This window comes from Anguilla rostrata, chromosome 9, assembly GCF_018555375.3.
Source record: "Anguilla rostrata isolate EN2019 chromosome 9, ASM1855537v3, whole genome shotgun sequence".
Lineage (NCBI taxonomy): Eukaryota > Metazoa > Chordata > Actinopteri > Anguilliformes > Anguillidae > Anguilla > Anguilla rostrata.
In genome coordinates, this window is record NC_057941.1 from 53,666,192 (window position 1) to 53,687,263 (window position 21,072).

The 21,072-nt window shown below is 45.8% G+C and overlaps 1 protein-coding gene, 2 long non-coding RNA genes and 4 other non-coding genes across 8 annotated transcripts; 3 read left to right on the top strand and 4 right to left on the bottom strand.

Annotated features, from left to right (window-relative positions):
* Positions 1 to 108: 108 nt before the first annotated feature.
* LOC135264236 (uncharacterized) lies at positions 109 to 321 on the bottom strand. Its single transcript, XR_010332635.1, has 2 exons — positions 209 to 321; positions 109 to 145 (listed from the first exon to the last, which is right to left on the bottom strand). It is a non-coding gene; the product is annotated as an uncharacterized LOC135264236 (long non-coding RNA).
* A 46-nt stretch (positions 322 to 367) lies between these two features.
* LOC135264234 (uncharacterized) lies at positions 368 to 3,748 on the top strand. 2 transcript variants are annotated; one of them, XR_010332634.1, is made up of 2 exons: positions 368 to 1,823; positions 1,857 to 3,748. It is a non-coding gene; the product is annotated as an uncharacterized LOC135264234 (long non-coding RNA). The 2 variants fall into 2 exon arrangements; XR_010332633.1 differs by having other exon boundaries at positions 368 to 1,812.
* A 1,498-nt stretch (positions 3,749 to 5,246) lies between these two features.
* On the bottom strand, positions 5,247 to 5,318 carry trnad-guc (transfer RNA aspartic acid (anticodon GUC)). The gene has a single exon. It is a non-coding gene; the product is annotated as a tRNA-Asp (tRNA).
* A 122-nt stretch (positions 5,319 to 5,440) lies between these two features.
* On the top strand, positions 5,441 to 5,512 carry trnad-guc (transfer RNA aspartic acid (anticodon GUC)). Its single transcript has one exon. It is a non-coding gene; the product is annotated as a tRNA-Asp (tRNA).
* Positions 5,513 to 8,070: 2,558 nt separating this feature from the next.
* Positions 8,071 to 8,152, bottom strand: trnas-cga (transfer RNA serine (anticodon CGA)). The gene has a single exon. It is a non-coding gene; the product is annotated as a tRNA-Ser (tRNA).
* Positions 8,153 to 11,109: 2,957 nt separating this feature from the next.
* Positions 11,110 to 20,665, bottom strand: zgc:152891 (uncharacterized protein LOC767741 homolog). Its single transcript, XM_064353000.1, has 15 exons — positions 20,516 to 20,665; positions 18,141 to 18,287; positions 16,486 to 16,702; positions 16,119 to 16,200; positions 15,842 to 15,931; positions 15,514 to 15,623; positions 15,195 to 15,367; positions 14,870 to 15,013; positions 14,368 to 14,571; positions 13,990 to 14,076; positions 13,322 to 13,491; positions 13,000 to 13,121; positions 12,361 to 12,461; positions 11,980 to 12,150; positions 11,110 to 11,733 (listed from the first exon to the last, which is right to left on the bottom strand). The coding sequence occupies exons 2-15, from the start codon at positions 18,285 to 18,287 to the stop codon at positions 11,554 to 11,556; spliced, it is 1,998 nt and encodes a 665-aa protein (XP_064209070.1). The 5' UTR covers positions 20,516 to 20,665; the 3' UTR covers positions 11,110 to 11,553.
* On the top strand, positions 12,569 to 12,640 carry trnad-guc (transfer RNA aspartic acid (anticodon GUC)). Its single transcript has one exon. It is a non-coding gene; the product is annotated as a tRNA-Asp (tRNA).
* Positions 20,666 to 21,072: the final 407 nt, after the last annotated feature.

The following is a 21,072-nucleotide window of genomic DNA, read 5'->3' on the forward strand; positions in this document are numbered from 1 at the left end:
GATACTGACCGACCCCATACTGAACCACGCACTGACACACCCGATACTGACCGACCCCATACTGAACCACGCACTGACACACCAGATACCGACCTACACTGACTGACCCCATACTGACCCACACACTGACATACCCGACACTGACCTACACTGACTGACTCCGTATTGACCCAATACTGACCCACAAACTGACACACCCGAGACTGACCTACACTGACTGATCCCATATTGACCCCATACTGAACCACGCACTGACACACCCGATACTGACCCATGCACTGACACACCCAATACTGACCGACCCCACACTGAACCCGACTGACACACCTTGACCACCCATACTGACACGCACTGACCCATATGACCCATCATGACACACCCGATACTGACCCATGCACTGACACACCCAATACTGACCGACCCCACACTGAACCACGCACTGACACACCCGATACTGACCGGCCCTATACTGAACCACGCACTGACACACCTGATGCTGACCCACAATGACTGACCCGATACTGACCCATGCTGACTGACCCGATACTGACCCACGCACTGACATACATCATACTCACCCACACTGACACACCCAATACTGACCTACACTGACTGACCCCATACTGACCCACACCGACTGACCCCATACTGACCCACACTGTCTGATCCGATGCTGACCCAGGCACGGACACAACCAATACTGACCTACACAGTGACACCCGATGCTGACCCACACACTTACCGACCCGATACTGACCCACACACTGAGGCAACAGAGACTGACCCACACTCTCATGGACTGGAACCGACTGATGTTAGTGACTGACTGACTTGATTGACTAGCTAACAGACTGACAGACACACTGACTGACTTGATTGACTAGCTAACAGACTGACAGACACACTGACTGCTGTCATGCTTACTAACTGAACACGTGCCGAACAGATGGACAGACTGCAGTTTCCACTGACAGACAGACAGACAGACGTGTGCAGTTTCCACTGACAGACAGACAGACAGACTTGTGCAGTTTCCACTGACAGACAGACAGAGAGACTTGTGCAGTTTCCACTGACAGACAGACAGACAGACGTATGTACATGCGCACAGATGCATTGCCGGTCGCTGATACTGCTGCGGACTGCTCTATACTGGGACTGCTCTATACTGGGACTGCTCTATACTGGCCTGCACTGAAGCTGCAGTATCGCACGGTCCTCATCTTCACACTGTTGGTGTACATATACCATATGCAGTCTACACTGTGATACCGGCTTTAATCTCAAACTGTCATGCTGTACAGAAGACATGGGCCTGGAACCTCCTTTATGTAGAATGTCCCTGCATGCCTACAGTAGCTAAAGCACTGCACGTCTGGAGTTTGGCCTGAAGGCCACCGCTGTTGCACCTGAGTGGAAAGGCAAACTGCTGAAGTTGTTTTTTTTTTGTTTTTTGTTTTTTGCAAACGACTGAACACAGTGACATTTTACAGACATGCAAATGAGCATGCCAGAAAGCAACATGCCCTCAGTATGAATGATTTCTGGCCCAAAAATAAAATCACCAACCAGGGGACAGATAGGGAGATGAAGGTAGGAGGGTATGATCAGAATGAGGTGAGGTCAGTTTGTGCCAGTGCCTGGGTCAGTGCCAGGGTCAGTGCCTGGGTCAGTGCCTGGGTTAGGGTCAGGGTCAGTGCCTGGGTTAGGTTCAGGGTCAGTGCGAGGGTCAGTGCCTGGGTCTGTGCCAGTGCCAGGACAGCCAGAGGAAGACTGAAGCTGTGGCCCAGGTGTGGCCCAGCTGTGGCCCAGGTGTGGCCCAGGTGTGGCCCAGCTGTGGCCCAGCTGTGGCCCAGTGCCCCACGCACGCTCTCCACACCGTTTCACCTTGCCCTCTGGGCGGATGCGAGGGGGAACTGTGCTCTGTTTCCACCTCTCTTCTGAGAAACCAATGCAACACGAAATGAACTATTATTTTTGTATCTCTTTTTCATTTTTTTTGCATGTTGAAGATCCAACTGGAGTGAAGACTGGAACATACAATACTGGACATACGCGCACTAAACTGCCTGCTCAGGCAAGGGAAAATATATATTTTATTACGATATTTTAAGTTGTACTTTTATTGGATGGATAACTTATTTTATCATGTTCAAAAAAAATTAACCAATTTCCTTTGTTTCCAGACGTGTCAAATTACATCAGATTGCATTTGCTGCAGAATATACTGAACCCGTTTAAACTGCCCTTCTTACAGCCCAGATTGTAGGAGAGCATAGAGAGAGCTCAGCTGTCAATCTTGTGATGTCATAATTATACCCGTCATGAGTGGAGTAGTTGGCCCTGCCTGGGACAGCTTGCCTAGCTCACACTCCACACTCAGTCACTCAGCTCTTACTTTCCCGTGCAGTGGCAGTGCCCCTATTGCCAGACTCGAGCAGGTAATAGCGACAGCATGGAAAGCCGAGCGCCTGTCTGATTCCCGGAAGAGTCGCGCTGACTGTGTGATTCACACAGCCAGGACCAGCAATAGGCAGATTACACATATCTACACTCTGATATGCAGCCCTCTCATGGCAAGACAATGGGGAAATGCTGAACTATCCAGCTGGGTCTCTTTTTTGCTTCATGACACCTTGTCTGTATTCATGATAGCCCCGTTCATCCCTGTCTGGCCCTGTTCATCCCTGTTTGGCCCTGCTAATCTCCAATTGGCCCTATTCGGCCCCATTCATCCCTGTTTGGCCCTGTTCAGCCCTGTTTGGCTGTGTTCAGCCCTGTTTAGCGCTGTTCAGGCCTGTTTGGCCCTGCTAATCTTCATTTGGCCCTGTTCGACCCTGTTAATCCCTGTTTGGACCTGTTCAGCCCTGTCCAGCCCTGTTCAGCCTGGTTCGACCCTGTTCAGCCCTTTACAGTCATGTTCAGGCCTGTTGGGCCCTGTTCAACGCTGTTTGGCACTGTTCATTCCTGTTTGGCCCTGCTCAGCCCGGTACGGCCCTGTTCAGCCCTTTACAGTCTTGTTCAGGCATGTTGGGCCATGCAGAGGCAGACTCTGCATGGTTTTGCTCTCCTGCTCTTTAGCTCTTTTATCCCTGGTGCCCAGGTGTTGACTCACACCTGAGCACACAGGCCTTCCCAGGCTGCCAGTCCCAGGACATGTAAATATTCCCTGCTCCAGACACACACATAAACAGAGACAACACTGGCCCACTGAGTAATGAACTACAGCTGCATGCCTTCTGACAGCCTGCAGTGCTCCTGCTGGCCACTAGATGGCAGGCTGCAGCTTGTGCTCATCCCACACACTGCCTCCAGGTAACCGAAGCGCTCGCTTGCACCCGACTGATCAGCAGAGGCTAAACTGCACTGCTGAGGGCAGCGGAAGGCTTATCGTGCCGCTGCTCTCTCCCGTTCCGTCCCGCAGAGTCCGCGTGATGTCTCTCCGTCGTGTTTTAACTGGTGTGGCAGTGTGAGTACCCCATGTGCAGCCAGCCCAGCTGCTCCAACACTCCACCCAGCCGCTCTCCCCACTGGCACACTGCACCCCCTGCCCTCACCGGTAACGCTCCCGAACCGCACCACAATGTTAGCAGGACGTTAGCCCACTCTGTGCGCCATGCCTGTGTGTTGCTGTCTGTGTCTTAGGGCCGGAATGCTAAAAATACAAATGCAAAACCTATTATATTTAAATAATCATATTTGGGGGGGGGGGGGGTGAACTAATAATAAAGAAGTACACTGAAAGATTTGTAAAATAGTCCTTTTGTCCGTTTGTGTTAAAGCAGCTGTGTTGGTCAGCTTTCCGCCATCAGTACCCAGCAGGCAGGCAGGTCCCCTGGCTGGACTGCTCTCTTCACTCTATACCACAGAGGTGGTTTCACTGAGGCTAACACTACGGGCCTTCCAGGCAACAGTCGCACCACATAACTCTGCGTGGCCCCCTGCTGTTCTCAGTGAGCACTGCTTCAGTCTTATCTCAATATTCACTGATAAGAGAAAAAAAGCCTTAGTACCGTTGAAACACATGCTGTGCTGTAAAGTGTATGTTAAATCCATTAGATCATCACAATAATCAAAAGATAATCCTCCCTGTCAGGGAATCGAACCCAGGTCTAAAGCATGTGCTATGCTAGAAACCTGCCAAGATCACAACACATTCCAAGATAGTGACGTAAGTACCCCCGCCTGTCAGGCGGGAGCAACGGGTTCGATTCCCCGACGGGGAGGCCGTTGTTCTTTTCTTTTTAACGAGGACATTAAATAAATCAAAACAATGAAGATCGGGCACCCAAGGAGACGGCAGTGAGGTACAAGAGACTGTCTCTGGAGCAACGACTCGCCTATGCCCACCGGGGGCGGAAAAGCTGCTGATGTACACAGCTCCGCTTTCTAGCAGCCGTTGTTCAAAGTCACTAGACCATACGGAACAAACTGTCTTTTTGGTGAAACTGAAACGTGTAAGTTATCCACAATAATTGAAACAACATAACGTTATTATTGATCCGCGTCGTATAAACTTTAAGCCGGTGATAACACCTCCTTTAAATGTATAATCCCTGATGATAATACGCGCTATGTAAGATATTTATTGAATCCAACCTATTCACAGATACCCTGTGTATCACATCACACACAAATTCTAAGGCGTTGTATTGATACTTATCACTATTAATAACCGCAACTACTGCACAAAACAACTGGACAAAACAGAGTTCCAGTTGCAACTATTATACGTCATCTACCCAAAGTGCATTGCGCATCTAAAATAAAGGTGATCTCCATTGGTCAAAATTTCAGGCTTCAATTTTTTTAAATAACTGAAATTAAGCCCTACAAGTCGTAACAGGCAGGGTTCCCTTTAAGGTATTGTGCTATTAGGCCAAGTCGGTAATATTTTGTGGGGAAATCAGGGACAGTTTGCATCACTGCTGAGTCACTGTATCGCACACGTTTAGTGGACAACTGCACTTCATGTCCGTACTGTGCAGTCTCTGGCTCCAATTTGTACAACATGGTGGCACCCACAAACCACACTTCCCAGGCTTTCCTAACCCTTTTCACCAAGCCCATGGAGAGTCAATGGGTGACGTTTCAGTGACTTTGTTCATATTGTTCTGCAGTCTATGGTAAACACACTGCCAACAGAGATTTGTACAGAGACTTGGGAGAGCACCTCCAAGTTCTGCTCTAGTGGATATTGGCTGCATAAGAAGTGTACATGTGGCAGTCAGACAAAGAAAAAGTATCTCCCCGTCGGGGAATTGAACCCCGGTCTCCCGCGTGACAGGCGGGGATACTGACCACTATACTAACGAGGAAGGACATACCACCTACATAGATCAAGGGAACAGAAACATGTCACATGACTGCCATTGTCATGCCACAGCATGTCTTTGGCTAAAAATTTTTTTGAGATAGGCCTAAAGGGCAAACAGGTCACTCCTCGTTAGTATAGTGGTGAGTATCCCCGCCTGTCACGCGGGAGACCGGGGTTCGATTCCCCGACGGGGAGGCTACCTTACTTTTTAGAGTTCCATGAAGTATTGGTACACCAGACAATTTCTCCAATATTATCTGAGATTTAGGACTAGTATTTGCTTTTTTATATTTGATATGATTTTAATACTTGAAAATAATTGGTATTGGAAAAAGTTTTGATTGGTTTCCATGTTGAACATCTACAATGTAACTTTAATTCAGAAGGCTCTGAGTTTCATACAAACAATTCTCCATTTCTGGAATAAATTATTGAAGTCAAAGCATTCAAATTTCTGATTTTAAGAACGAGTGTCCCATTTAGTGGCTGAAATTAAACATGGCTTATTATTAATTAGTGGCTGGGATACATCAATTTATTGATACAATTGATACTATGAATAGTTAATTCAATAAATTACTCATAGGGTTACTAAAAGTAACTCCATCATGCGAGTAACCTGGGCATCATTTCTTTGATAAAAGCGGATTCAGTGTCATGAAGCAAGTCGCCTTTTCTCATCCAGTCTACATAACCAAGAAATATTAATATTTTCTAATTTCACAAATATCGCACCCCTAACCACAAAAATTCTGCGCTATATGTAATGTGTTGCAACTAAGATATTCACCAGATAACAAAAACTTTTTATCAGCATTTAACCATTTTTAGCCATTTCATCGTACAGGCCATAGTGAACAGTCTGCCTAATTGTAGGCAGCTGACTCCCTCTGGTGGTTAACTTTAGTATATATTTTTTAATGAAGTTAATCTGAGGCAATAAGCCTCCTAACTAACACTTCTGCTACAGTACTTTAAACCTCGTTATTTTCAGCAAATGGCCATAATGCAGTTACATGTATGGTGAAACACAACTAGAACATCTGGACTTTTTAGCAGTTATTACACAAATGTTAATAATACGGAAATTACGGTGTACATACTACAAGACTATGCATACAAACGAAGAAACAAAGTTTATTAATGTCCTGCATTCCACCAGAAGAGGGCGCCATGTACCATACTATAGCTGTAGACTAATACTAGTTGTGGCTCCTTATTCCTTGAAGAGTTTCTATATTTTGTGACAAATACAAACAAGCTTTGCGTACACTCCTAAATTACACATAAAAAATGCAGGAAAAAACATATTTCTCAATATGGTCAGCCAGTTATTTCTTCTAAACCCCAATTAAATTAGTTATCAGAACAATCGTTTACAAGGCAGGTGAAAAACTCAAGAAAAAGTCATTCAAACCATGCATACTCAATTATAAATCACATGCTGCCATTATGATGGTGGTTGCATCATCGTCACAGTGGAGTCTCTCACCAAAAAATGTATACTTTGTCTGGTAAAAGCCAAGCAACTGCTGAAGCAACTGCACTTAAGTCAATTCATAAACTTTACATTCTAGTTGAATACTTAACTGTTGAATAGGCAATACTATTTTCAGTTCAAATAATAATTCCAAATGTCATCTAAGAAGTGCTAAATATGGCCCACAGAAGCAAAAGCGTCCTTCTCGCTAGCTTAGCCTTCACAGAAATGCTTCTCGTACAAAACATAATAATAATTACCAAGATGCAAGTAACCGTACAGAACGCCAATGGTGACTACTCATTTAGGCCAACTAAGGTAGTAATATTAATGACCTAAGCTTGTTAGCCACCAAAAGCTAACTTTAGAAAACTGTTTTGTCCTTCACTTAAGTTTATTGGAAGCTTCTAAAGCGTGCAAAGGATCTTATGCTTACTGTGTGTTTATTTCTTTTATTTAAATGTCCTTGAAACATACTAGTTCTCCTCAAACTAGTTTACCTTCAAACAATAAATAGACATAACGACATAAATAGTTTCTAATAACCACCACGTCTCCCAATTACAACATCACACACAGGGCTGTATTTGCAGGTACCATTCACGCTCATAAGTCGTTTGCTGTGACCCGTTAGTGCTATAATTCATACGTTTTTTATTCTGTAGAGTTGTAAATATTTCTGTTGTTATTGCTGCATGTGTTTTTAGTAATTTCCTTAAGTTGTTTGAGTACTGTAATTTCTTGGCGCACGCTAGCTTCGACTTGCTGGAAAAGCCTCACCACGGCACCTGTGACTTCAGCTGTGACGTAAACAATATATTCTCAGCAGCGTTAGCTAGCTGTTAGCAAAATAATTATTTCGGTTGGAAAGCGGCATCGGAATTACGTGGATCCAGTGCCATTTAAGAGAGATATGTCTGCGGATAAAATCGTCAAATTTTGAACGCCAGTTTAAATCACAGACTGTGACAAGGACGGCTATGTTACTCTCCCATTCATTTTCTCCATATGGAAATTCGCCTTTGATCCACGGGAAATGGTGTTGCTTTGCGTTACGTCAGACTTACAAGCCCTATTGGAGTAGTTAATTTTATTCCAAGGTTGACAAAAGTCCGCGACAATTTCCTTCTGTGTATTTTTAGGTGCGTATAAATTTTTAGGTACGCTTTTCTCTAAGACATAAAATTGCGGGGCATTTCATTTTTTGCTGTGCAGGCGTATTTACGTGCCACTAACGTCATCTAACGGTAAAAGCTGTTTAAAAAGGAACATTCGCTGCGAGCAGGGTTCGAACCTGCGCGGGGAAACCCCATTGGATTTCGAGTCCAACGCCTTAACCTCTCGGCCATCACAGCGCCGCAGGAATGAGACCCATAGAACCAATATAAACACGCACACCAATTCAGAGCCACCAAAATCAGCTGTAACGCGACGGTCCCGGTGACTCAGCTCTGAACAAAAATCCCGCGGCTTCAGGTCGTCACAGCTTCTCAAGAAAACTAGTCATGAAACCCGAAAAAACAAACAAATTAATGAAGGTGCCACGACACTTCCGTTTTTGTACCCAGACACTGTTCAGACAGATATGACCCAATTTTCAAATGTCACTTTTTCAAACATTTAGAAATTTGTCCAACAAAAAAGTTGGATAGTGGTTGCACTCAGTATTAAGTAGACTCAAAAAATAAATTGGATTCACAAAATAAATACAAAGTTAAAAATAAAAACATTTAAAAATATTTTTTCAAATGTCAAATAAACGAAAATTCCAACCAAATGGCTTTGTTCACGAGTTCTGGGCTATTTGATTGTTTGCCCTTGTGAAAGTAAACCAGGCCAGTTTAAAAACGAAACAAAGCTCTCGGATTAAGTTCGATATTAGGGAATAGAACCTTCGCGTGTGAAAGCGCACGAAATGTGGGATCACAACCACAGAAACAGCACTTCAGCCAAATGCATAAAAATGAGTATTACAAATGTAAGATGCAAACACACCACACTGTATCGCGCTCACCTGGTTTTACGGTTGAGAAGCACCTGCATTCTGTCCGACCAGCAGTCCCCCGTAGGCCCGACGCGGCCTGGCATTCTGGCAGCCATCCAAAGGGTTTTTTCCAATACAATTTGCAGTTCATTAAGCAGTTCCAATTGCAGTCTTCAATTTATGTTACTCTGTTGTCAACAAGACAAATATAACGAGAGCCAGTCAGCGTTAAATCCATACAAGCTACTGCTGTAACTTAACAAAAACGCTGCAGTCTACTGGGGATCGTTTAGGTACTTAGCTTGCAAGCTAACTGCCTGAAAGTTATCGTACACATCTAGTGTTAGCACGCTAATGTATTGTAGGCCGACGGTAGCCTTGTTTAGGGATACAATCTAGCAAGCATCAACAACCTCCAAAACTAGTTGCGAACTTAGACTAACTAGCTAACGTAATTCAATTTCATTTCTAAAGCGACCTACCGCTAATATAGGAAGCATCAACTCAAGCTAGCTCAATTTAACCAGCCAGCTAACGTTAGACTAGTACATTATCTTGCAAGCTAAGGGCGTGAGATGAAGAAATGTATTATTTTCTCTTAGAGGTTATATGCGTTTGTGAAATTAATGTTCTACTTTGTGACTGAAGCCTGAAAGACGACGTCAACGTTACTGCAGAGTTATCCAGCTAACATTTAGCATTTATCTGTACCTCTAACTGGGCGCGGCTCCACCACTGTGAGCTCTTTACACCGAACTGGACGTTCGTTTTAAATATGGCGACGGCACAGTTTAAATTTGCGCAGCTGCAGGCGATTGGTTGTCCAAGGTAGGGTCTGCTTGTCAACAGAGATTCTCAACAATGATACTGCGATTTTTGGGCTGGTTCCCAAAAACGCAAGTTATGAAATAAGTATCGATACCCCTCTGTCTTTAAATCAAAGGCGATTCCAGTGACTGGGGCGGGAGGCGTCTGACTGAATTCCAGTTGTCATCATGTTATCCAAAACTCTAAAACAGTTGCCAACCTTGCCTGTTCATAAAATTAAACTCTGACTTAATCCTCTCCAAACCCAATCCTATCACACTTTCCCCACCACATAAAGATCTGTGTACTTTTTGGCCAATTGTTTTCCGTTTCAGGAACAGAAATAAAAAATAAAAAAATGTAATGAATGGTTATTCGACATTAATTTTAAAAACAGTGATTGACCAAGGAGAATCAAATAGTTATTCGTGTTGCTGACAGATTTTAAACATAAAATGAAAGCTTTACAGTTTGTAGTCCTAACAAGACCAGGTTAAAACCTAGTATATGACTGGACCTAACACACGTGATCCGGCCGACCAATGGTGTAACTTCATCACTCAGTCAGTCAGTCAGTCAGTCAGTCAGTCACTCACAGACATTCAAATTTGTAGGGCTGGCCCCACTGTTGAGGTCTAGCCAAAAAACGGAAGTGAGTTCGCATTTTTGAGCCATGGGTTCCCTTGGCAGATTTCCAGTACATTTTTTCCCATTTCGTTTTCTGCAGAAAATAATGTGTGTTTTTAACTTAGACCTAAGACAGATTCACATTTTATTCGAAGAGATAAAGTACACCCATTCATACCGCAACCGTGAGTTTCAAAGCCGTTACGTGCTTTTAAAAAGTAAGTAGCTAACAAGTTGCTACATTGAAACTACAATAACGGTCTCAAACGAAAACGATTGGCCAAAAAGTATACATGTATACAAGTATCCATGAAATATGTGTGCTTAAGTTGGTGCAGTGTAGTTTACTGTATAGCAGTCAAATGTTTTTTAAAGTCCATTGCCATTTACTGAGATTAAGTCTTGTGTTGGAACTTGTGTTCCATCATGACTACAAATCAGACTGTTGGGTGTGGTAATGTTTAAGCAAAAACATTACATTGGACATGATGGTGTAAAAACTTTTCATTGGCTGGTGTGCATTGATTTTGAGGTGTGCTCCAGTTCCAAAAATAAAATTCTATTAATTTGAGAGGATCAGCACAGAGTTCTCTGTGCTACTAAGGAGAAACATAGGCCTCAAACTAGGCCTCTGAAATTAACTACCTGAAACTTACAAAGTAGAGGCTTTTATTCCATGCAAAGGTATTTTCGGTGATAGCAGTTCTATTCATTCTTCATACATACTAATGATCTTACACAAACTTCATGAAATCATGAACTAACCAGTACAAGGAATATGTGGATGTGCAGTGATGACCTAGTTTACACCTGGCCTTGCAGTTTCTAAGTCAGAACTTAACCACACACCTGTACAGGTCCAGCAATAAACAGGCACTGAAAAAAGATGAATACTTCCAATTCCAAAACATTTTATTCCCCATAATTTCAATAGCATTACATGTATAATAAAAAGAGTAAACTTGTACATGAAACAGTAAGCCTGAGACTGTGAGATTTGGCAAATAGATCTTGTGGTCTGGACAGACGCCTGGGTACCTCCCTGTTCTTTGAGACTGTGTGGATGATATTGCACTCTTGTCCAGTGTTATTTATCCTGTTCAGGAATCAGTTAGGAAAATGTGCCCAAACTTTTATCATTCTTGCAACATGCAACACATGCGTTCGGTTGAGCTGAGCATCAAAAGAAAGAAATTGAAATCTGTAAAAGCTACAAGTTAGCACGTAATGGCTGTCTGTAAATATCTGAATGTTATATATAAAAGCATGCAGTTGTGTGGGGTTGATAAAGATTGCTACAGTGTTGTCACACTTCCTGTGGGCCACTTCCTGTGGTGATCAGATGGCCACACTGTTCTCAATGCGATCTGGAGACAGGTAAGGGTATGGCAGCAGCAGCTTGTGGTTCCTCTCCGCAATCTCCCTGCTGACGACTTTCAGCTCTATCTGCAGTGTTTCCACAAGCCTCTGGGGGGCACCACTGCTGAAGTGGGCCTCACGGTAATGGCCCAGAGGAACCTTGGCAAGGGAAAGTGAAAGGGAGATGGGTTGTGTGAAGTGAAAAGCGAGAATGAGAAAGAAAAGAGAGATAGTTTTGTGGTTAGCTGGGTTTGGTTAGCTGAGTTGGGATATTTGGGTTGGGATAGTTGTGTGGTCAGTTGGGTTGGTGGGTTGGGATCACTGGGATCAGTTAGCTGGGTTAAGATGGCTGGGTTTAGTAAGCTGTTTGGGTTAGGGTTAGGGCTGGGTAGGGTTCATACTCACAAAGTCCAGGGATGGTCGGGACAGCAAGGTAAGGGTGGTGAGGATGCTGCAGGTGGCGTTGGCCGGGGGCAGGATGGACAGCAGGTCATCCCTGCTCACGGAGCCCTTGGACTGCGGAGGGGGGCAGGCCATGGTCGCCGGGCAGTTTGGCATCCACAGGCTAAAATCTGTCTGAGTGGACAAACAGACCAGCCCAGTTCACCGGACGGGTGGTGTTCCGTCTCTGACAGTGCATGAAGTGGCCTCTGGTCTGCCTGAAGCTCATGCAAACTCAGGGTTAATTTGACTTAATCAGTCGTCCCTCTCTGACCCGTTTTACGACATTCCAGTGTGTAACTCTGATGAATCAGTGAGCAGACAAAAAGGAGTCCCTTTTCTCACCTGGGAGAAGTTCACAGCAGCATGCAGCGCCGAGCAGCTATAGATCACCATGGTAACAAACTTGCTGAGCTCCGTTTTTGACTGGAAGGCTTGAGGAAAGCCTAGAGACAGGAGCGTGAGATCAAACTCCAGTTCTGTTGGAGGTATGCAAGGGGTTATGCCCTATGTGCTTTCATGGGGCCAGAGGTCAATTTAGGTGACAGGTCTTTCCTCGTTAGTATAGTGGTCAGTATCCCCGCCTGTCACGCGGGAGACCGGGGTTCAATTCCCCGACGGGGAGGCTGTATTTATTTATTTGTTGTTGTTGTTTATTTATTTTTTTTTTAAAAACCAGCAGATCCTGTGCCCCCTTAGCACTGGACCCATCTCCAGGACCACCAGGATAAGCTGCTGCTCTTGGTGAGTAATGGTGTGTGAGTGTGTGGACAACAGTGTGTGTATGTGGTGTGTGAGTATGTGAGTGTGTGAGTATGAGGTGTGTGAGTATGTGAGTGTGTGAGTATGCAGTGTGTAAGTATGTGAGTGTGTGAGTATGTGGTGTGTGAGTATGGAGTATGCGGTGTGTGAGTATGTGAGTGTATGGATATGTGAGTGTGTGAAGAAGTGGTGTGTGAGTATGTGAGTGTGTGAGGATGTGACCTGTGTCGCTCTGTCCCAGGGCCCCGTATGTGAAGATCTCCTGGATCCACATCTGCAGCTCTGTGTCCTGCTGGATGTCCCTGTCACTCGGGTAGTACAGGTCCACCCAGGACCCTACAAACCTGCACACACACACACACACACACACACACACACACACACATACACACACATCAATATCCTCCCTAAAAATTCTGCGCGCACACACACACACACACAGACTCACACACACACACACGCACACAACCTCACACACACACACATACACACACAGCACATCACCTCTAGCAACACTGCAGACACACAAACAATAACTCCCTACCTGTGTAGAGCACCCCACACTCTTAGTGCATCCTGGGAATAGTAGTTTATGGGGAGGCCTCCCACGCCCCTGTCACTCAGGTCCTCCGGCACACAGAGGGCGCTGTACCTCAGCTGCTCTGTGCCTTTCTGCAATAGCACTGGTATCCCCTCCAAACCGACGGCAGCAAACTACCACACACAAACACACACGCACACACACCACAAACACACACACGCACACAAACGCATGTACACACACACACAACCGCAACACCGTACACCACACACGACACACCACACAACACCCACAAGCAATATCATACTTGAAGCATTACAAGACAAAACAACCGAGTTACAAGCCAATACATTAAACTCATGAGATACGTTTTAGTGGCATGAAAGTGCTCTCAGGTAAAGTAATACTTAAGCCCAGTGAATCTGTCTTGAGAGGGACGTACAAGAGCGTGAACCGAGATATCAAGTATACTTCAAACTCTTCTGTATAAGAGGGACACAACTGCACACTCAGAACCTGCAGTCAGACACAACACTCAGACACACAACACTCATAATGAACACACACTCTCACACTCACACACACGCAGTCAGACACACACACACTCAGACACACAGGCACACACACTCACACACACACTCTCACTCTCACACACACACACACACACATACCTTGTCAAACACGCCACCCGGGGCCAGGAGTGACAGTCGGGCCTGGATGTTGATTTGCAGAGTGGTCCACACATGCGGCATGAGCACCTAATACAGCACACACACACACACACACACACACATACACCACACACACGCGCACACGCACACGAACACAGATACAGACACAATGAGAAAATAAATTAACTTCAGGCGTCTCTCCAGGCAAGGTTGCCACATCCTGTGCAGAAAGCTTGCGGGCATGATTATCAGTCCACCGCAGGAGATTCTAAATTGTTTCTAATAACATGAATAAAGAATACAAGCACAGATAGTCATCCATGTGCTCGGAGCTGATCAGGGGGAGCGACGTAATGCAGCACTGGCATCCCTGCCTACCTGGTACAGCGGGTGCACTTCGGGAAGCTGCCTGAGGGTGGCAGTGCAGTACACCTCTCCGAGCAGGTGAGTGTACAGGAAGTGGATAAGCAGCTGGTGACACTGGAATTCTGCACACCTGACCCACATCTTGGCCAGCAACCAATCGGCTTCCGAGTCAGAGGGCACAAACACCGGATTCTGTGGTCCAGGTGTCTGCTGCAGCTGTCAATCAAGACATGTGAAAGTTGTGATTCCAGCTGGTTTCCGGTCACACACCACCACCCACCCCGACGCGCCCTGGAAACTGGGATCAAATCTCAAAGTGATCAGCCAGATGCATGGCTGAAGGCAGCTGAGATTTTGTGAAACATTTTTCATCCTGAGCGAGCAAAGGCCAGGCGTTCGATGAGGAAAGGCCAATCAGGAGAATGCGGCGAAACCCAGTTCAGAGTCACCCTCCCAGATAAATCACGATGACCCTCTTACAGGCCCCAGCAGAGCTGGGTCTCCCTGCCAGTACCTGAATGGCGATGGGCTTCAGCTCCCCCTGCTGGCTGTAGTGCAGAAGGCACAGAGGCGCCGCAAGGTAATGTTGCTTTCCGTTGATCTTGTTGACCGGAACTCCGTCCAGAACTTTATAATCCAGGATATAAAGGGTTCCTCTCTGCAGAGTGAAACAGGTCACAGCAGCGCACTGATGTCATGATGATGTCGTGATGATGCAATGCTCCCAAAAGCAGTGCTATATTACCTGCCCCTGTGGTCTTCTGAGCGTGCCCAGTACCTGAGATGCTTTTCAACAGTGACACACACACACACACACACACACACACACGTGGACACACCTCCATCTCCTGCTCCAATGAGGAGCCCTCTGGCAGGAATGGGCGGAGCATGTCTGAGCTGACGGACAGGTTGGGCGGGACCTGGTGGATCTGTCGCAGCATCAGGGGGTTGCAGCCATTTAGGGTCTGATAGCCGAAAAACGAGTCTTCTGACCAGTGGGACTGAACGAACTCTGCATGGGGAGGGGGCAGGAGAAACTGTGTGTGTGTGTGTGTGTGTGAGGGACAGAGAGTGTGTGTGTGTGTGTGTGTGAGGGACAGAGAGTGTGTGTGTGTGTGTGTGAGGGACAGAGAGAGTGTGTGTGTGTGTACATCCTACTTGCAGCGCTGTTGTCTCCGATATTGAAGGTGAACAGTGTGCAGAGCTCCTCGAAGCTGCTCCAGCTCCTGTCAGTAAAGCCCTTCAGATAGTACGTCTCAGTCCCCGGGCTGGGAGAGAGAAAGCCTCTAAATGAGCAGTGAACACACAGGGTCACAGCCGACAATACCCCTTTGCTTTCAGAGACACAGAGATATGTGTGAGATTCTCAGGGTACTGCTGACATTTGGGATATGTTTTATGGGTATAAGTAACATTTGCGGTAACTCTAAGGAGTACGAGAGAGATTTGGGGTACCTCTTGTGAGTATGAGTAAGATTTGGGGTACCTCTGGCGAGTATAAATGAGGTTGGGTTCCAGTGGCTTCAGGCTGTTAAAGTCCACACAGCTTGCGACTCCCTCTGCGAATGTCTTCCACCTACAGGGCAGAACAAGAAATGCATGATGGTCAGGTAGATAGTGAGAGGACCAGAGTCTGGAGAGCAAGTGTAAGGAGTCAAAAATAAGTAAAGTCACAGGAACGAAAACACAGTAAAAGAAAGGAAGGTGGAGAGATAGAAAGAGAGAGACAGGGATGAAGAAAGATTTTTTAAAAAGAGGCTTACCTGAAATGCTGCTGTTTGGTCTGAAGCTCTCTGGCTCTGTGCTCTTTCAGTATCTGCAGAGTCTCTGAGTTCACAGTACAAACTGTGTGTGTGTGTGTGTGTGTGTGTGTATGTATGTGTGTGATTGCGTGTGTGGGAGAGAGAGATAAATAAATCTTATAAAGGTTAAACACACTTCCACTTTCAAAAACCCCACGCTGGCTTCTCCTGTATTTCTCCCCCACCCCCATCCCACCCTCACCCTCACCCTCACCCTCACCCTTCCCTCTCCCTCTCTCCCTTTCACTCCTCAATGCTCTCTTTCTCTTCATCTCTGACTCGTCTCCCTCCCTGTCTCTCTGCCCTGCCCCCAATTGGTGCTACTTACCCTGCCCGTTCCGCAGCTCAATGTCTCCATCTGCTGGCCGCAGCCACTTATTGCAGGGGAACTGCTGTACCTGGCGGCCGGCCATGCTGCAGCTGCTCACCTCCACGGCCTCGCAGTGCCAGTCCTGCTCGGGGAAGCCGGATCGGGCCTGCAAACGCAGCCGCACCAGCACCACCGGGCCCAGAGCTACCTCCGCCTTCACTGTCACTGCACAGGCCTGCCACACAAACACACCCACTCTAAGGCTGATTACTGCACAGGCCTGCCACACAAACACACCCACTCTCAGGCTGATTACTGCACAGGCCTGCCACACAAACACACCCACTCTCAGGCTGATTACTGCACAGGCCTGCCACACAAACACACCCACTCTCAGGCTGATTACTGCACAGACCTGCCACACAAACACACCCACTCTCAGGCTGATTACTGCACAGACCTGCCACACAAACACACCCACTCTAAGGCTGATTACTGCACAGGCCTGCCACACAAACACACCCACTCTCAGGCTGATTACTGCACAGGCCTGCCACACAAACACACCCACTCTCAGGCTGATTACTGCACAGGCCTGCCACACAACACACCCACTCTAAGGCTGATTACTGCACAGACCTGCCACACAAACACACCCACTCTCAGGCTGATTACTGCACAGGCCTGCCACACAAACACACCCACTCTCAGGCTGATTACTGCACAGGCCTGCCACACAAACACACCCACTCTCAGGCTGATTACTGCACAGGCCTGCCACACAAACACACCCACTCTCAGGCTGATTACTGCACAGGCCTGCCACACAAACACACCCACTCTAAGGCTGATTACTGCACAGACCTGCCACACAAACACACCCACTCTCAGGCTGATTACTGCACAGGCCTGCCACACAAACACACCCACTCTAGGCTGATTACTGCACAGGCCTGCCACACAAACACACCCACTCTCAGGCTGATTACTGCACAGGCCTGCCACACAAACACACCCACTCTCAGGCTGATTACTGCACAGGCCTGCCACACAAACACACCCACTCTCAGGCTGATTACTGCACAGGCCTGCCACACAAACACACCCACTCTCAGGCTGATTACTGCACAGGCCTGCCACACAAACACACCCACTCTCAGGCTGATTACTGCACAGGCCTGCCACACAAACACACCTACTCTCAGGCTGATTACTGCACAGGCCTGCCACACAAACACACCCACTCTCAGGCTGATTACTGCACAGGCCTGCCACACAAACACACCCACTCTAAGGCTGATTCTACTCATGAGCTGTGAAACTACATGAGTCAGTGGAAACCAGCCCTGATCCTGGAGATCTACCGTCCTGTAGGTTTACACTCCAACCCTAAGAAAGCACACCTCATTCAACAGCTAGAGATCTCATTGAGCTGCTAATTAGTGGAGTCAGGTGTGCCAAAGTAGGGTTGAAATAAAAACCTACAGGATGGTAGATCTCCAGCGACAGGGTTGGTTAGCACTGACCTAGGCATGTAGCTATGTAGCCTTAGAGGTGTCTACGGTTTGCCAGAAGACACCCTGACTACGTGGTGGAGGAATAAGTCAGATGAAATATTATGGATTCTACGCAGCGTGCATCGCCGGTCTCACTCACGGCCTCATGCTACTCACCGAACCAGGGGTTAGGCACTGGCACTCGTGGTCCAATGACGCGGGCGGACTTTCACCTTGCGCACCAATCAGAGTGATCTGCACGCTGCAGTAAGAGCCGGAGCGTGGCACCCGCGACGTTCGGAGAGTCACCTCGTACACCACCATCTACAGGGGTGGCGTGGCGCAAAAGGGAACAAAACACAAAGAGCAACCACAAATGAGTCTGACAAAGTCTTGCAGTCTGAAAAGCAGAACACAAAGAGCAGCAACGAATGAGTCTGAAAAGCAGAACACAAAGAGCAGCAGCGAATGAGTCTGAAAAGCAGAACACAAAGAGCAACAGAAAATGGAGGGTAACAATTGGAGGGTTGGGAGGGAGAAGGAGAGGTAGTTCAATTGACTGACAACTAATCTAACTTAAGTTTTTTTTTTAACCACCTAATGAGTATCTACTTTTTCTCAATCTTTCTTGGTCCAGTGTTGATGGTGCTCGGCCCCCTGAAGTCTTTACTTCTTGTTAACAGCACGTAGCAAGGGCTTTTTTTTTTTTTTTTTTGCAGATACACATCTGAGAAACTGGTCTCTCTCTCTACTTGCAATGAGCTCTTCCTGTCAGTGTGGTGTGGGTTAATGACAGTTTCTTTTTATAGACACCACAAGACATTTGTCTTGTTCCTCAGATGTTATACTTATTCTTTCTGGTCTTCTCCATCACTCCCCATCAGCTGGACCCTTCTGAGTGTGCACTGAACTCTTTCGAGCTCTGCTTCTTGAAATATTAAGCTTCTTTGCAATTTCTCACTGGGAATAACCTTGCCACCGTATGTTAACTTGGCTCCATGCATCTAAGCTTCTAAACACCTTCTTTGCCATATTGCAACTTTGGTGCCTATTTTACTTATACTACAGGCCAGTGGTATTAGACTATGTGTGGTTTAAAAAACTTTTAAAAGATTTCAGTCACTTTAACTACCCCACCTCCACCTCACACTTTGCAAAATGATTGCATAGACTTCCAACAATTTGTTTAATTGCAATTAAAGCCAGAGAAGGCTTTATGTTGAGGCTTCATGTTGAGGTGTCTAAGATTGTTTTAAAGTAAAACTTATCTTTTTGTGTGTTTTTTTTTTAAGGTAGACATTGAAACAAGTTTGTACGTTGGTTTGTTATTCAATAATTGCACGTAAATTAACTGAATCCTTCTCCACCTAAAGTTAAAAAAATAAAAACCACAGATGGCGTAATACTTTTGGCTTGTACAGTAATCACATCTATCCTGCAGACAATGTGATGGTAACGATATGAAACGTAATAAGCCAACATGAATTTGCATGTGCTATGTCGCACAAGAACAAACGCAGGCTATAGTCATTTTTATCTGTATTTGAATTGCAAATCTGTTAGCACTGCATAGCAAGTTCCACCAGTTCCATATTTCAGTCTACCACAAAGCTTTATTTTAAAATGTATTTCATTTATTTACTGAAAACTACTATCAGAGCTGCACTCAGAGAACTGGCATTCCACTGAGCTGAGTTACTGTTCATAGGGAGATATGCTAACTATACTAAAAGAGTATATCTGGGTTTCAAACAATAAACTAATTTTAAGAGGCAAATACTGCGATAGATTGGCAGTCTGTCCAGGGTGTATTCCTGCCTCTTGCCCAAGGCACGGTGGGATAGGCTCCAGCACTCCCTGTTACCCTGTCCAGCGGGTATAGATACTAGATGGATGGATGGATGGATGGATGGATAATAGGCAAATATTCAATCATAAAATGACTTAGCAGCAGGACGAGACAAAATGCATAGTGGCGGGTGACCCAATCTAAATATATACAATAATAATAATACCTTTATTTATATATCACCTTTCAACCACTACAATGCAGCTGAAAGTGCTTTCCAAACATACTCAAATAAAATATAATATAGGAAAACATGATAAAATAGAGTAAGTATAGAATGATAAAATAGGTTAATATATAAAACAGTAAAGTTTAAAACATAATAAAAGCACATATTAAAACGGTCAAACCAAAGAGTTATAAAAAGAAAAAAGAAAAGCTAATTGAAGGCTAAATTAAAAGAGGAGTCTTGAGCTGTTTCTTAAAACTGTACAGTAGTTGTCTGACGGATAGCAATTGGTATCCTTTATAGCATAAAAACTGAACATGGCTTCGCCGGATTTATTTGAATTGCTCTTCAAGTTAAACTTTGTAACTATAACTTTCTGCGCTGCAGTGCAGTCCAACCCCATCAACCAGCCGGCCTAAACAACCCAGCAGCAGCGACCAAGGCTGCTGTATGCCCTCATCTGTGCCGATCAGAAAGCAACAGATCGCTGCTAAGATTTCACAGACTATGCAGTCCTCAAGTACCGATGCTTACCTCGGTTTTACTGTGGGAGCCGATTGTACCCAAGTAGCGACGGCAGCGCAGCGTGTGACCCTGCACCTCGAGCAGAGCTCTAAGCCTCGTTGGTCCGCGGCGGTCGGTTTTTATATGTGTGGGCGTACCCGCTGGCGGGAGAGAGCAGATACAAGGAAGTTTTGCTCTGTTGACTCAACAATTATGACGGAAATGATGTTGGTCGTGGAAGGTAGTTACACCCAATAAGTTAGCAAAGCACACTCACCAACCAGTTCATTGGGTGCACCTATCTAGCACTGGGTAGGATCCCTTTAGCCTGCAGAGCAGCCTGAATTCTTCATGGTATGGATTCAATGAGGAACATGGCATGGTGTTCTGCTTACTGGGCTTAGATGTGTGTTGTGCATTCAGAGATGGCCTTATGCACGGCACTGTTGCTAACAGATGTTATCTGAGCATCTGTGGCCTTTCTGTTAGCTTAAACAAATCTGTCCATTCTCATAAACAAGGTGTTTTCACCTGCAGATCATCCATTCAGTAGATGTGTTGGTTTTATTAAGCATACTTCTCAGTAA